General features: G+C 37.6%; 1 protein-coding gene across 1 annotated transcript; it reads left to right on the top strand.

The window, feature by feature from the left end:
- Positions 1-6,521: 6,521 nt before the first annotated feature.
- On the top strand, positions 6,522-7,541 carry LOC107956435 (uncharacterized). Its single transcript, XM_016892113.1, has 2 exons — positions 6,522-6,623; positions 6,882-7,541. Exons 1-2 carry the CDS (start codon positions 6,522-6,524, stop codon positions 7,539-7,541), a joined length of 762 nt encoding a protein of 253 aa, XP_016747602.1.
- The last annotated feature ends 9,246 nt before the right edge of the window (positions 7,542-16,787 follow it).

The following is a 16,787-nucleotide window of genomic DNA, read 5'->3' on the forward strand; positions in this document are numbered from 1 at the left end:
CCGAGTTGTTGCAACCCAGGCTCTGATACCACTAAATGTAACACCCCAAACCCAGCCTAGAAGTTTGGCTCGAATCTGGCGTGTCACATTGAAGTGTTTTTCGGAAACCATGTTTCCATTAAAAATCCTTCTTAATAATTAAAAACTTGTACCCTTTTTAAACCTTGCTAGAAAACCTCAGCTGAATAACATTCTTAACAACTTTGTAAAAAATCGTGGCAGTTGCGGAAGCTTAATTTAAAAACAATTGCGGTTACGTGATGTTTTGAACAACAGTAGTTGCTTTGGAAAACCGTGTTCTATTACTAGCAATTATAAGAACAATAAATAAAATTCCAAATTTGAAATCCGGAAAATTACAGCGGCTTTATTACAACCCACATAAAAACATTTAAAAGCAATAATCAAAACTATAACATAAACAGTGTGTGTGGCTTCCTCCGAGCCCCTCGCAGCCCCGATCCGTCTAAGGCTGGAAATTACCTGAAAGGTTAATAAACGGGGGGAGTTTACGAAAACTCAGTGTGAAATCCCCTACTATATAAAAGGAACAGTCAGTCATATAAAAGAATTAAAAGTTGGGCCCAGCCCCACTTACAGTTTCAGTATCAATTGGGCCTTAGCCCATTTTAACAGACAGTACCAGATGGGCTTTAACCCATTACAGAATAAGAAACATTATCAGAACTAGAATCAAAATCAAAATCAGAATTAGGTGACAGAATCAGAATCAGAATAAATATCAGGTAACAGAATCAAAATCAGAATCAGTATCAGGTAACAGAATAAAAAATCAGAAATAGTATCAGGTAACAGAATCAAAAATCAGAATGTGAATGCAATCCCAACCCAATCTAGCCTATAACCAACCACTACACTCAACCCGTACCAGCCCTACACTCCATGTGGGGAATTGCTCAACCCACCCAGTCCTACACTCCACAGTTGCAGCATTGCTGCTCAGTTATCAAATATTGTGACAGAGTCACCAGATACAGATATTGTGGCAGAGCCACCAGAACAGATATTTGTGGCATAGCCACCAGAAACAGGTAATGTGGCAAAGCCACTTAACAGAATGCGTGGTACAAAGCCATTGATAACTGCATTATGTTAGGCACATAGCCAACAACTAGAGTAACATAACTGGCACACAGCCCTAGGTAAATGTGATCGATACAGAGTCGTCAATAACCATATATTCGCACATAATCTTAGGCAAATACGTTTGGCAAACAGCCATAATCAGGTTAGCATAGAGACATATGTAGGTTAACACAAAGCCATAATCAGAAGGCTTTAAGCCATCGGTAGCTGTATCATGTTAGGCACATAGCCATCAGCAACGGTAATATAGTCGGTACACAGCCTCGAGTAAATATGATCGGCACTCAGCCATTGATTGGTCCACAGTCGTCTTGGGCGACTCGTGCGACTTTATCAAATCAGTACGAATATACGGCTCTTAAGCCTTCGGTGGATCCACAGTTGTCAAGCAACCATGCGATCCTAACAAATCAGATCTTCCTTCGTACAAAATCCCAACCCATGCAACATGTCATGTATGTAGCATGTCATGCCCATATTTGAATCAAACAATCTCAGTCAAGTCATTCATATACCAGTATATATTCACAATCAAATTTGTCAACCACATAGTCCAAGTTAGTCACTTCGTCACAAGGGCAAAATGGTAATTTTACTCCAAAAGGTATCTTGGTAATGCCACCCTACAGGGGTATTTTAGTAATTCTACCCTACAGGGGTATTTCGGTAATTCTACCCTACAGGGGTATTTCGGTAATTCTACCCTACAGGGGTATTGCGATATTCTACCCTACAGGGGTATTTCGGTAGTTCTACCCTACAGGGGTATTTCGATAATTCTACCCTACAGGGGTATTTCGATAATTCTACCCGACAGGGGTATTTCGATAATTCTACCCTACAGGGGTATTTCGGTAATTCTACCCTACAGGGGTATTTCGGTAATTCTACCCTACAGGGGTATTTCGATAATTCTACCCTACAGGGGTATTACGATAATTCTACCCTACAGGGGTATTCCGGTAATTCTACCTACAGGGGTATTCCGGTAATTCTACCCTACAGGGGTATTCTGGTAATTCTACCCTATAGGGGTATTTCGATAATTCTACCCTACAGGGGTATTTCGGTAATTCTACCCTACAGGGGTATTTAGGTAACTCTACCCTATAGGGGTATTTCGATAATTTTGTAAATCAAGGGTAAAACGGTAATTCTGTAAATCAAGGGTACTTTGGTAATTTTACAAGTCGAGGGTATTTCAATAATTTTACAGGTTGAGGGTATTTCAGTAATTTCACAAATCAGGGGTATTTTGATAATTTCACAAATTAGGGGTATTTTGATAATTTTACAAACCAGGGGTATTTTGGTAATTTTATAAACAAAGGGTATTTTAGTAATTTTACAAACTAGGGGTATTTTGGTAATTTTGTAAACCAAGGGTATTTCGGTAATTTTACAAACCTGGGGTGTTTTGGTGATTTTATAAACCAAGGGTATTTTAGTGATTTTACAAACCAGGGGCAATTTGGTAATTTGGTAAACTAAAGTATTCTAAACAGGGATAACAATACGAATGGCCCTAAAGCCTATTCTCGGCCCAAATGGGCCCATACGCTCGTGTGGCCCTTTTAGCCCAAATCTAGCCACAGATATGAGATTCACCTAGCCTACTCCAATATTTACTATACAATCAAACAACTTATCCAATTGGGCCCGTAGGCCCATTGGACCCACATGGCCCATTTCAGCCCATCGCGGCCCGAAGTAGCCATCCTACAGCTAGAGTAGTGAGAAATACACACCTGATTGGAGACTGGAGTTAATCCATGCTCCGAGCACTCTTAGTCGACGCCCAACCCAAACGAGCACGCCATAAAGCGAAAAGGATCAGCCAAGAAAGGTACCTTTACTCTCCTCATGGTTCTCTATATTTAAAGCCAGCTTCGCATCCACTCTTATGTTAGCTTCCCGATGTGGGATCCCTCCATCATCAGAGTTTAAATTTAACACCAACTCTTGCCGCCCCCTATTAGCAAAATAAATGCTCTTTGCTTGCCATGGGATTCGAACCCATGCCTCCCCTTAAATTCTCCACACGCTACTTGCAACTAAGCCACAAGGCTTTTTGTGTCACAATTTCTCCAACAATATTCTTAAGGCTTACCTACTACACCCAGGGTTGATTCACCTTAAACCAAAATTTTTGCTAGAGTCCAGGTTTGAACCTAGGACTTCTCCAACACTTCTCAGCACACTTAACCACTAAAACAAGCCTTCATTACTGAAATTTTCACGCACAATAGAATATTATAAGCTGCCTTCAACCGCTCCCATGCTCAAGGCCCAAAACTTCTAGGCCCAAATTCAGGGTGTTACATTCTTCCTACAAATAAATGATTTTAAAAGTTGCACATCCGGTTTTCTAAAATTTGGATTCTGAGTAGGTGGCACACCGTGTAACGCCCCATACCCGAGACCGTCGCCGGAGTCGAACACGAGGTGTTAACAGACTTAATTCATTATTTAAACAGCTCAAACAATTTATTTTTAAAATTTTCAGTCAAGCTAGCAATCTGCATCACAGTTGCTTAAAAATTCATATCTAGAGTTCCAAAACTCGAAATCCAATTCCGTAAATTTTCCCTAAAACTAGACTCATATATCTATTTACTTATTTTTTTCTAGAATTTTTGGTCTAGCAAATTAGTACAGTTTATTAGTTAAAGTCTCCCCTATTTCAGGGTTTGACTGCTCTGACCTCTGTCTATCACGAATTAGATATCTCCTTGTACAGAGTTTCAATGACTATGCTGTTTGTTTCTAATAAAACTAGACTGAATAAGGAATCTGTAAATATAAATCATGACTTATAATTATCTTTGAAAAATTTATGGTGAATTTCCAAAGTCAGAACAGGGGATCCAGAAATCGCTCTGGACCTGTTTCACAAAAATTTAAACATCTCATAAAATATAACTCATATACCTGTTTTGTTCCATACATATGAAAATAGACTCATAATTATTCAATTACATATTTTATTCATCATCTAATTGTATCTCTACTATTTTTAATGATTTTTCAAACTCATATCACTGTTGCTGTCTGAATCTATTTTATGGTAAATTTTACCTATTTCATGGTTTCCATGGATTAGCTAGCAATTTAGCATACATAACACCAAATATGATCATGATTAGCCATTCCAATGGCTAATCATTACCAAGAATTTCCATACCACTCAATAACCATATCATAAGACCATATATACAAAATGATTATAATGCTATACATGCCATACTCAAAATATACAAGCCATTATGCCAAGATAGTATACGGATAGTGTGAGTGTGCCTCCGACCGTTCCCGATTTCCAAGTTGGCTTGTCAACACTACAAGGAATGAAAAGGAGGAGTAAGCATAAATGTTTAGTAAGCTCACATGCAAATAGCAAGTAACACAACTATATACGCAAACATAAAACATCATTTGCATAATCATCACCGAGACATTCATATCACATTTTCATTTATCATCTTACCATATTGTTGTTATATCGAGTTTTCAACCCGAGGGTTAAGTACATACCTGTTCAAAGTATTCATTTCACAACACTTACCAATACGTCCCTTTCATCTCGAGTATTCCTCCATTTGAGTAGAATTTTACCCGTTGAACACATCGGAATATAATTCGGATACATGGAAAGTTTGCACATAAGTGCCACATATGTAGCCAAGCTACCATGTAACCCGTCCATAAGTGAACTCGGACTCAACTCAACGAGCTCGGGCTTTCGCATCCATAAGTGAACTCGGACTCAACTCAACGAGCTCGGATGCCTAGTTACATCTCTCGAACTCGGGCTCAACTCAACGAGTTCGGACATTCGCATCCATAAGTGAACTCGGACTCAACTCAACGAGTTCGGATGCCCAAACATCCTAGTGACATGTCACTTGTATCCTAATCTATTCCTAAGGTTCAAACGGGCTTTTTTCCTCGATCTCACATCTTTTCCATCTTCCACGGAATATCGAAACCGATACTCGGTGATAGTTCATACTCATCAAGTAATTCACATAATTACATATTATTCAATAATAACCACAAAACATAACGTTTCATGATAATAATAAGCATCATATCATATAAACAACATTAAATTCCTTAAAACAACAATTATGTTACTACATTTACACATGAACTTACCTCGTATGCGAAAATGGCTACTTTTACCATTTCGTCCACAACTTGGTATTTTCCCCATTTTAGCCCGAATTTTAGTTTTCCTTGCTCTATCATTTAAAATATAGTCTAATTAGGACTCACATTCTACAAATTGACCCAAAATCATATTTTGGCAAAATTACAGTTTTGCCCCTAAACTTTCGCATATTTACACTTTTTCCCCAAAGCTCGTAAATTAAACCTCAGCCTATTTTCTTATGTTTATGACATGCTGATCATTTTTCCCTTCTATGGTAACATCAAATTCTCACTCTAACATGTACTTATGACTATTAGGTATTTTTACCGATTAAGCCCTTTTGCTTGTTTTCACTTAAAACCGAGTAATACAAGTTGTCTAACATAATTTTAAACCTCATATTCTATCATAAAACACCAAAATACACAAATTTCACCTATGGGTATTTTTCCAAATATGAACCCTAGGTTGAATTATTGCTAGCATAAGCTTAATCGAGCTACCGGGACTCCAAAAACATAAAAATGAGGCTAGAACGGACTTACAGTCGAGGTTGGAAGATTGAAAAACCCTAGCCATGGTTTATCCTTGCTATATTCGGCCATGGGGTTGAAGATGAGCAAAATTGGCTTTTAATTTGGTATTTTAATTCATTTTACCCCTAAATGACCAAATGCCCTTACTGCTAAACTTTCCAAAAATTCCATCCATGTCCAATTTTTGTCCATAGACTTAGAAATTGGTAAAATTTCTATTTAAGACCTCCTAATTAATATTTCAAAACAATTTCATACTAGAAACTTCTAGAATGCAAGTTTTACAAATTCTTCGATTTAGTCCCTAATTTCAATTTAAGCACTTTATGCATAAAATTTCTTCACGAAATTTTCACAAAATCATGCAATCATATCATAGACCTCAAAATAATCATAAAATAATTATTTCTATCTCGAATTTTGTGGTCACGAAACAGCTATTCCGACTAGGCCCAAAATCAGGATATTACACACCGAATATCCGACCCAAGTCTGTAAGTATCATTCTGAATTTTTCTGAATGTTTCTGAATTATCAGCTATATGCCTGTACTGAAACCTTATTATGATACTCTAGTTAGGGTGATTTTTAGATTAAAGACTGTAGCTAGGCTACGATTCCGCGAAAACCAAAACTCTGAATTACTGTCTGTTCATAAAACATCTGTAATAAACACTGAAATATTTTATTGATGCATAAAATTCGTAATCAGATAATACAACATGAGTACGAGAGCAACTCGTGGAAGGGGCCGTGGACGTGGCCGAGGTAGTACATGGGCTGGATCTTCGTCTTCAGGACATATGTCGACAGTAGATGCACCGGTACCACCGGCAATAGAAGTGGAGTCTCATGATCGAGGTGTCGGGGATGACACTCTATCTCAGGCAATGCTTCGTGTTCTAGAAAGGGTTGCCAGGGCAAGTACGGGTAACAGAATTTGAGGATCTATTTCCGAGTGACTCCGGGCTAATGGAGTGGAGATCTTTAGGGGCGTATCTGGTGTAGCCCCGAATGTGGCTGAATATTGGTTAGAGGCCACAGAACGAATTATGGATGATTTGGACTGTTCCGTAGAGTAGAAGTTGAAGGGAGCCATATTATTGCTACGGGATGAGGTTTATCAGTGGTGGCTCACCGTGAGAGATGGGAGCCCAGCTGACAGGGTGACTTGGGAGCTGTTTAAGACGGCCTTCAAGGGAAAGTATGTTGGGACGAGTTATGTGGATGCCCGCAGGAAAGAATTTCTGAATCTGGTTCAAGGGGGTAAGACAATTGTTAAGTACAAGGCTGAGTTTCTGAGGCTGAGTCGTTATACCGTAGGGATAGTCGCTACAGAGTATGAACGTAGTGTGCGTTTCGAAGATGGTCTTAGAGATGAACTTATGGTGCTAATTGCTCCGCAGAGGGAGCGCGACTTTGCTGCTTTGGTGGAGAAAGCTATGATAGCTGAGGAGGTGAAGCGTACTGAAAGACAAAATCATGAAAAGGATCAGAACCGTTTTCGGAGGGATTCGGGCCCCTCGGGTGGTGCAAGCAGGAGTGTTAAAAGAGCAAGAGTAGAAAAGCCAGTTCGAGCAGTTCTGATGAATGTTGTTAGACCACAAGTTTGTGGGGACTATGGTAAAGTACATTTGGGAGAGTGTAGGAAATGTTCTAGTGCTTGTTTTCAGTGCGGATCTATGGAGCATAAAGTCAAAGACTGTCCTCAGAGAACAGATCAAGTTCAACTTGCAGAATAGAGGGTTGCTCAACCAGTGAGAGGTGGACCACAACCACCGAGAGGACGTGGACAAGGTAGGGGCGGTAATGGAAATGGTCGAGGTCGAGGAGCACCTGGTAGGAGGGCTGAAAATGCTGAGGCTCGACAGCCAACGTTGGTATATGTATCTCATCGTCAAGAGGAAGGTGATGCACCCGACGTCATAACTGGTACGTTCTTGATTTCTAGCATGTCGTACACTGCATTGATAGATATTGGATCTACTCATTCGTACATTGCATGTGCCATATCTAGGTCGTTGGGTGTGCATTCTGAGGAGACTGTGAGTGGGGTATCGGTACTAAGTCCTTTAGGCCACTCGGTTAGGGTAGATAAACTATATAGAGACGTGCCTTTAGAAGCTCAAGGTAAGATTTTCTCTGGAGACTTGATGGAGTTACTGTTCGGATAATTCGACCTCATTCTGGGAATGGACTGGCTTGTTAAGCATAGGCCAACTTTGGACTGTGGAGCTAAGCGAATGGTGTTAAAGATCGCGGAGGGTGAGGAGGTTATGTTGATAGGTGAGCGAAGGGATTATTTGTCCAATGTGCTATTGGTATTGAGAGCCGAGAAGTGGATTCTTAAGGGTTGTGAGGCTTATTTGGCATTTGTAAGTCAGTCGGAGACTGAAGGTCTGACGGTGGATAAAGTTATAACCGTTATGGAGTTCTAAGATGTTTTTCCAGAGGAGCTTCTAGGATTGCCTCCGAACAGAGAAGTCGAGTTTGGAATCGACTTGTTGCCTAGAACGGCACCAGTGTCTATCGCACCATACAGGATGGCACCGAAGGAGTTAGTGGAGCTGAAAGCATAGATTCAAGAGTTGTTGGATAGAGGCTTTATTAGGCCGAGTGTGTCTCCGTGGAGAGCACTTGTGTTGTTTGTGAAAAAGAAGGATGGGACGATGCGGATGTGTATCGATTATCGGCAGTTGAACAAACTGACGATTAAGAATAAGTACCCTCTACCAAGAATCGACGATCTGTTTGACCAACTTAGAGGAGCTTTGGTATTCTCCAAGATTGATCTTCGATATGGATATCATCAGTTAAGGGTCAAGGAGATGGATATTCATAAGTCGACATTCAGGACCCTCGGTATGGTTATTACAAGTTTTTGGTTATGCCATTTGGACTGACGAACGCTCCTGCAGCATTCATGGATATGATGAATCGTGTATTCCAACCATTTTTAGATCGATTCGTAGTCGTTTTTATTGACGATATTCTGGTATATTTTGAAACCGAAGAAAACATGTTGAGCATCTCCGCATTGTGCTACAAGTGTTGAGGGAGAAGGAACTTTATGCAAAATTCAGTAAGTGTGAATTCTGGTTGAGGGAGGTAACCTTCTTAGGTCATGTTGCCTCTGCTGAGAGGATCAAGGTGGACCCTCGAAAGATTGAAGCGATTCTGGAGTGGAAGCCACCTAGGTCGGTGTCGAAAATTCAGAGTTTCCTGGGTTTGGTAGGGTACTACAGAAGGTTTTTCTGTGTTGGCAGCACCATTGAAAAAGCTTATAAGGAAAGCAGCACCGTTTGTTTGGACTGAGAAGCAGCAGGAAGCTTTTGAGAAGTTGAAGGAAGTTCTAACCGAGGCATCTATATTAATTCAGCCGGAGTCTGGGAAGGATTTTGTCGTGTACAATGATGCATCACATGTGGGTTTGGGCTGTGTATTGATGCAAGAGGGTAAGGTGGTTGCTTATGCATCGCGACATCTTAAGCATCACGAAGTAAACTATCCTACCCACGATTTAGAATTGGCAGCATTAATCTTTGCACTTAAGATTTGAAGACATTATCTGTACGGGGAAAGGTGTGTCATATGCACGGATCATAAGAGTCTTAAGTACTTGCTGACTCAGAAGGAGCTGAACCTTAGGCAATGAAGATGGATAGATTTGCTTAAGGATTACGACTGTTCTTTTGAGTATCACCCAGGCAAGGCTAATGTGGTAGCCGATGCCCTAAGCCGTAGAGCTATATCTGATCTAAGAGCAATGTTTGCTCGTCTGAGTTTGTATGGTGATGGTAGTTTGTTGGCTGAGTTACAAGTAAGGCCAATTTGGGTGGATCGGATTAGGGACAAGCAGTTGAAGGATGAGTATTTAGTTTCTCGATTCCAACAAGTTGAGAAAGGGGAAACTTCTGAGTTTGGGTTGAATAGTGAAGGAGTTCTGTGTTTTCGAGGGAGTGTGGCAATGGTTGTGTGCATGTCTAGGATTGGATCCGTGGAGAGCCCAATCTAATAGACTCACCTCCTTTTTTCTAGCATCCTACCTGGTGCACAACTTTCATTCACTTTAATCTACAACGAAGATATCCTTTGAACACTAGAAAAGATTTTAGATAAAACATGTTTTTTTCTAAGAATGCTTCAATGTGACACGCCGGATTCGGTCGTAACGTCTGTGCCGGGTTTGAGGTGTTACATTACAAAAATAATAAATTGAGGGACCAAAATGTAAAATAAAATGAAATGTATGGACTTGTATGAGCATGGGTAACATTTAGCCTAAGCATGGTATGTTCAAATTTGGCATGTTTTGTGTTTTGTGCAATTTGGACTAAATTGTAAAAAAGTGTGAAATGTCAGGGGCAAAATGGTAATTTGCCCATTTATGTTTTTTTGGACTAAATTGAATGAAATTTTGTTTGAATGAGTTTAATTTGAATATGTTTAGATCAAGAACCAAAGAAATCGAATTTGGATCAAGGGAAAACCAAAGTTGTTGAATAGTCGTATTGTTTTGATTATTGTTGTCCAAGGTAAATTTATAAGCAAATAAATGTTGTTAATTTAAAATAAATACGAGTTTTTTTTTCTGAAATTAATTATGTGAGAGCATACATGTGAAAGTCGAATGTGTATATGCTTGGGAGCTATGTTTATGAATTCGACTCGACCGAGTTACTAAGTCCGAAAGCCTAGTATGAACCTTAGGAATAGCTAGGATATATATGTCATGACATAGGATTTCTGATATGTGTTCTTGTGAAGACCACGTCTGGGACGTTGGCATTGATATGTGTTCTCGTGTAAGACCCTGTCTGGGACAGTGGCATCGATATGTGATTACATGTAAGACCACATCTGGGACGTTGGCATTGTACGATATGTGTAATTATTTGATTATCCTATTCAATTCTGAATGGTTCAAAGGGCAATAAAGTTGTGATCGAATGTGTAAAACGAGCTAAAATGATCAGGTATGTGATAGTTGATTACCTATTTGAAAATAAGGTAAGTTGGTTATTTGATATGTGATGCAAATTATACATGATACTAATGTAAATATATGTGTGTATTTGTATAGTATATTTGGCCACATTCTATGTATAAGTATGTGATGTTAAAGTTTGATTCATGAGTATATGCATCTGAGTTTATATATATTCGGTTATATAATGATATTATGGCTTTGAAATTGAATGATACTTTAATAATAGATATATATATTCGGCCAAGATAAAGTTCATATATGAAAGTATATGTTGTATAAGAAACTGTAAGCTTGAAATTAAATGTGATTATGATAGCATAAATTGGTTCGGCTAAATTGAGTTGATTATGTGATTGAGTTGTTTATTTTCTTATGACGTACTAAGCTGTGATAGCTTACTGTGTGTGCATGTTTCCTACTATTTTATAGATTTTGGAGACTAGTTACGGGCTCAGGGATCGTCAGCAAAGTCTATCACACTATCATCTGTTTATCGGTATTTTTAAAAGCTAAATTTCGAACCTATGGCATGTATAGGATATACTACTTTTGAATATATTTGAAGTTGTGTATATAATATGCCATGCGAAAATGGCTTATTATTTTGTTGTGTTGGATTTTATGTCTTGATCAAATTATGAATATGTTTGGTTTCGATGTTTAGGTTATGCTTCGTTATGTGTTTTAGTATCAAGATAAATTCGATTGTGATATAGAGATTAAGTGAAGTTGAGAATAATATATATATGTGTGTGTGTGATTGATCAATAAATTCGGCTATGATATTAAATATAGGTAAAAGATGTAAGTTGATTGAAATTTGGCATTTGAGATTGAATCCAATGGTGGTTATGCTTGGTTTTGGTTTTGGGTGATTCGGTTATGACTTATATATAAGTGAATATAGGTGAAATTGGTTTGATAAGCTTGTTAAAGCGTGGATTTATGATTTGGAATTTTAGTGAATTTGGTATTGGTATATAGAAGAAATTGATATGAATCATATTAGTAATTCAAATATGATTCGACACTTATATATATATAGGTATATGATGTATTGTTTAATAATTATACATTAGTTGAGATATATTTGTAATATGTTTGACATGACATAAATTTTAGTTATATGTATATTTATGTACTTAACTGAATATGTGATCATTGAATTAGTTTTGAATATGACCTTTATTACATTGCATAATAAGTAATATTAGCATGTTTAGATTCGGTTTTGTGTTAGACAAACAGTTGCTATGTATTATGCATATATATATTTATGATGTATTGATGTGAAAGGCAAACTATGTTTGATATACTGGTTTAGTTCTTTGAAATGTTTAGGTGAGTAAAATGTTTGAATAAAGTTGAAAGTGGACAATTGTTAAAGCATAAGTATTAAGCATATTTGTATTCGGCTAAAGCTTTAGAAATTGACCATATAAATAGTAACTTACGTTTTTATTAAACAAAATGGTTTGATGCAAGTTTAGTATATGGCTTCGTTAATTATGCTTTAATTATTAAGTATATGTTATATGACTTTTTGTGTGTATTTATGGGGTAGCAAATAAGTAAGCTTGGTTTAGTCAAAACTTATAATAAGGTTGCATGTATATTTGGTCTTGAATAATGAGTATTGAGTTATTTAATTCCTATGCTTATATTCAGCCAGTTGATAATGATTTGTGGTTGTATGTTTATTGATTTACGTGTAACCTGTAATGTTTTGGTTTGGTTTAGTAAACTTTTATATGTGGTGAATAAAATGATTAATTCCTATGTGTATCCATGAATGTCCGAAAGTTGTGTCTCGTTTCGTAATACCCCGTAACCCCATTCGGGCGATGGATACGGGTTAGGGGTGTTACAGGCTTATTATTTGTGAGGTCTTTATGTGGTTATTTAACCATGGAATGCATTAAATGACTTAGTTGGACATTTTATAATGGTTCATTAAAGGTTTAATGTAAGGGAAAAATGGTAAAATAATTAATAAAGTTGATTAAATAAGACAAAAGAATGAAAATAAGGCATTGTTCTTCATTTAGCCGAAATTAAAGAAGGAAAATAGGGTTTTAAAGTCTTCAAATATTCGGCACTTGCAAGCATCAATTAGGATTGTGTTTTTGATCAATTTTTGATAATTTCTACATTTTTGTGATCGTTGCTTAGTGTTCTATCAAGCCCATGTCTCAATTTCTGATTTTGTTGATGATTTTGAGTTGAGCCATTGATGAAACTATGAGTTTTATGAAGTTTGGTGATAGTATGTGAAGGCTTGATGTTGGGTTAATATGTTTTGTCTTTGAAATTTTGATGAATTTGAGTAATTTGGGCTAAATTGTAAAAATGAGATTTTTAGGGACAAAAATATGAAATAAATGAAATGTATGGACTTATATGAATATTATGAAAATTCGGCTAAGCATGCGTGTAAGGAAATTATGTGTATTTTGTGATTTTGTGTATTAAGGACTAAAGTGTTAAAATGTGTAAATGGGAGGGCTAATTTGTAAAATGCCCTAAATATGTGTTTTTAGATTGATTTGAATGAATATGAGTTTGAATAAATTAAATTTGAATTAATTTAGATCAAAAACCAAAGAAAACGGAATTAGACCGGGAGAAGTCAAAAGTCGTTGAATAGTCGACTCCATTCGTTTAAATCTGTACGAGGTAATTTGATATACAAATAAATGTATTTTTAATTGAATTACTATTGATTATATGTTTATGAACAATGTTGAATGATTATATGTGTTGAGAATGAGATATCCGAGAAAGTATCGACAAAATTCTGACGTCTGAAAAGCCCCATACGAACCATAGGAATAGTTAGATACATATGTCATGACATAGGATCCGAAATGTGTTTTCATGTAAGACCACGTCTGGGACGTTGGCATCGATCTGTGATTTATGTGTAAGACCATGTCTGGGACATTGGCATCTTATTTGATTTTGTGTAAGACCTTGTCTGGGACAGTGGCGTCGATATTTGATTACATGTAAGACCACGTCTGGGACGTTGGCATTGTACGAGCTTTCCGAGCTATCCGTATATACTTATGATTCCAAACGGTTCAACGGGAATTTCGAGAAATGAATGATTTTATGAAATGTGTATCCAATTCAGGTACGTTCGAAATGTATACTATGTTTGAGAATAAAAGGTAAGTATATTTGCAAGTGATGATATGTGTTATAAGTATGAGAAAATAAGTTATATGTGTAAATGAATTGGGATTATGTGAAATGTTTATGAACTATGTGGTTTGAGATAATATCTAGTCATGGAGTATATGTAATTTGATGATGCTTTCATGTTTTGAATGATAAGTTTATTTGTATATGGCTTACTAAGCTTTTGAAAGCTTACTTTGTGTGTGTTTGCATTGTTTTATAGATATCGTGGCTATCGGGAGCTCGAGGATCGTCGAGGATCATCACCACATTATTGATCTATATTTTGGTACCTTTTGAAAATGTGTTTATTGAAGTATGGCATGTATAGGCTAGAATTATGTTAATATGTTTTGAGTTTTGAATATTAACCATGTGAAGTGGTTTGGTTTTGGTTGTGTATGTCAATGAGTTTTTGGTATGAATTATGTGATGCAATTATGCTAATATGATATGATCATGTTTGGCCAAGAGAATTGGTCAATTTGGTAAGTTCTTGGTATATGCTTATTTGTGAAATTGGTTAGTTTTGGCAAGAGAAGGAATGGAATAAATTGGGACGATAAATTATATGTTTTGGTATATCTTTGGCTTATGATTTAACATGTTTTGGTATGGATGTTATGTATGAAATTTGTTGATAATGAAATTGCATGAAAGATGTATGTTTTGGTTGTGAAATACTTGAGAAATTGGTATAAAATGTTTTAGTTTTGATGCTAGTAAGGAGGACTCTTAATGGGTGGCAATTTGGCCTCGCAAATGGCCTATATTTGCCCACATGGTTAAGAACACGGGCGTGTGTCTTGACCGTGTTGTTCAATGTTTCTTTGAGAAGCAAGTCAGTCTCGAGCACGGCATAGACATAGGGGCGTGTCTGGTGGCCGTGTAAGCCACACAGCCTTGGCACATGGGCGTGTATGGCTATTTCGAAAGGTACACGGGGCTAGATATACGGGTGTGTGGTCAGCCCTGTGACCCAAGCTAGTTTCAACCACGGCCAACGCACATGGCCGTGTCTCCAGCCATGTGGATAAGTCAGTATGTATGCCCTGTTTTTCCACGGCCTAGACACATGGGCATGTCTAAAGCCGTGTGAGGGACACGGCCTATACACACGGGCGTGTGACTTGTATAACTTTGAAAAAATGTTTAAGTTTTGAAAATTTTTGTATGGGCTTGGTTTAGTCCCAAACCCTTTCTAATTCATGTTTAAGGTCTCGATGACCTATATCAGGGACTCTATGGTAATGTTTGACTATGATTGTAGATAATGTATATGAATTGTGTGTAAAGTGTTTTGATATGTTCGGTAACACCTTTAACCCTATTCTGGCGACAGATATGGGTTTAGGGTGTTACATTTTATTGGTATCAGAGTTATGGTTTAGTTGGTTCTAGGACTACCATAGCGTATGTGAGTCTAGCTATACATGCCATATTTATGAACTGCAATAGTGTGATGAATCCTGACAATAAAAATGTGTTTTTATATAGCAAATGGATCCTGAATGAGCCGTACCTAACAATTTTGAAAACATTGCGCCTACTCCCACGCAAGGGACAGTGCCATCCGACTCTAGACTGGCTACGAGTAGCCATGATGGAGAGGCTAAATAAGCCTTCTACCAAATGATGAACAATTGGTCCACCCAATATATCCGTACTAATCGGCTTTGCTACAAACTTCACCCCGGTAAATCCTCCACAAGCCCCTGTTATGTCACAAGCTAATCCGACTTAGATAAATAAGCCTCTGGTCGATAATATTAGAAAATATGGGGCCAAAGAATTTTTTTCTACTACTAATGATGATGCCGAGAGAGTTGAATTCTGGTTAGAAAATACGATACGAGTATTCGATGAATTATCATTGACTCTGGATGAATGTATAATGTAACACCCCTCACCTGTATCCAACATCGGGACAGGGCTCGAGGCATTACCGGAACTTTACACTTTCAGTATACTAACTTGGGTCATAAAATTTCACTTCAATTTAAAACTTTTCAATCATGAATATCTCGTTCCTTGTATAGGCCTTCGAGACCTATTACATACCTAGAGGTAATGCGGGACAAATTCGAGCACGTTCGATGAACCTTAGTCTCCTTAGAAAATTTTCCTTAACATAAAGGGTCACACGCCCATGTAGATGGACTGTACAGACTCACACGCCTGTGTGGCTTGGGACACGCCCATGCCCTTCAACCATGGGCAAACTGACTTATTAACACGCCAGGACACACACCCGTGCTACCTACCCGTAGACGACACTGCCAATTGAACACGGCCATGGCACACACCCATGGGAGAGAACCGTGTGTCACACATGGCCTAGACACACGCTCGTGTATCCAACCATGTGGACTCTAATAGGCTATTTTCCAAGCCTTTAGTCACCCCTTTCTACTAGTTGTGCTTAGTGGTTACCAAGTTTGAGAGAAAACATGATTTTACACTTGTAAATAATCTTAATAAAGCTAGTTGTATGGAAACCTCATATCATTGGTTTCTTACATGAAAGGTTATTTTCCATTTAGTGTTATGGGTTCCCACGTCACTTTAATTCATCCAAAATTGGCTCGTTCATGTGATTCATTGCCAATTGATAACAACCCGTCACTTGTAATTAAAAACCATGCATAATTTTGTAGGTCATAGCCTACTTCAATTAAGCCAATTTTCATGGCCATATACAAAGAGATAAACACATTTTTACATGCTTCATTTGAAAAATCAAATGACACATATAACAAAATACTCAAAAATACTATACATGCCATTGAACAAAATAAACTAAGTCTTTATACCA

This window comes from Gossypium hirsutum, chromosome A06 (genome assembly GCF_007990345.1).
Source record: "Gossypium hirsutum isolate 1008001.06 chromosome A06, Gossypium_hirsutum_v2.1, whole genome shotgun sequence".
In the NCBI taxonomy this organism is placed as follows: domain Eukaryota; kingdom Viridiplantae; phylum Streptophyta; class Magnoliopsida; order Malvales; family Malvaceae; genus Gossypium; species Gossypium hirsutum.

Bases quoted from the DNA above. Each gene is read 5' to 3' on its own strand.
- LOC107956435 (XM_016892113.1), top strand. From the start codon at position 6,522: ATGAGTACGAGAGCAACTCGTGGAAGGGGCCGTGGACGTGGCCGAGGT. The intron at 6,624-6,881 runs GTACCACCGGCA...TCCGTAGAGTAG, and splicing joins TGTCGACAGTAGATGCACCG to AAGTTGAAGGGAGCCATATT.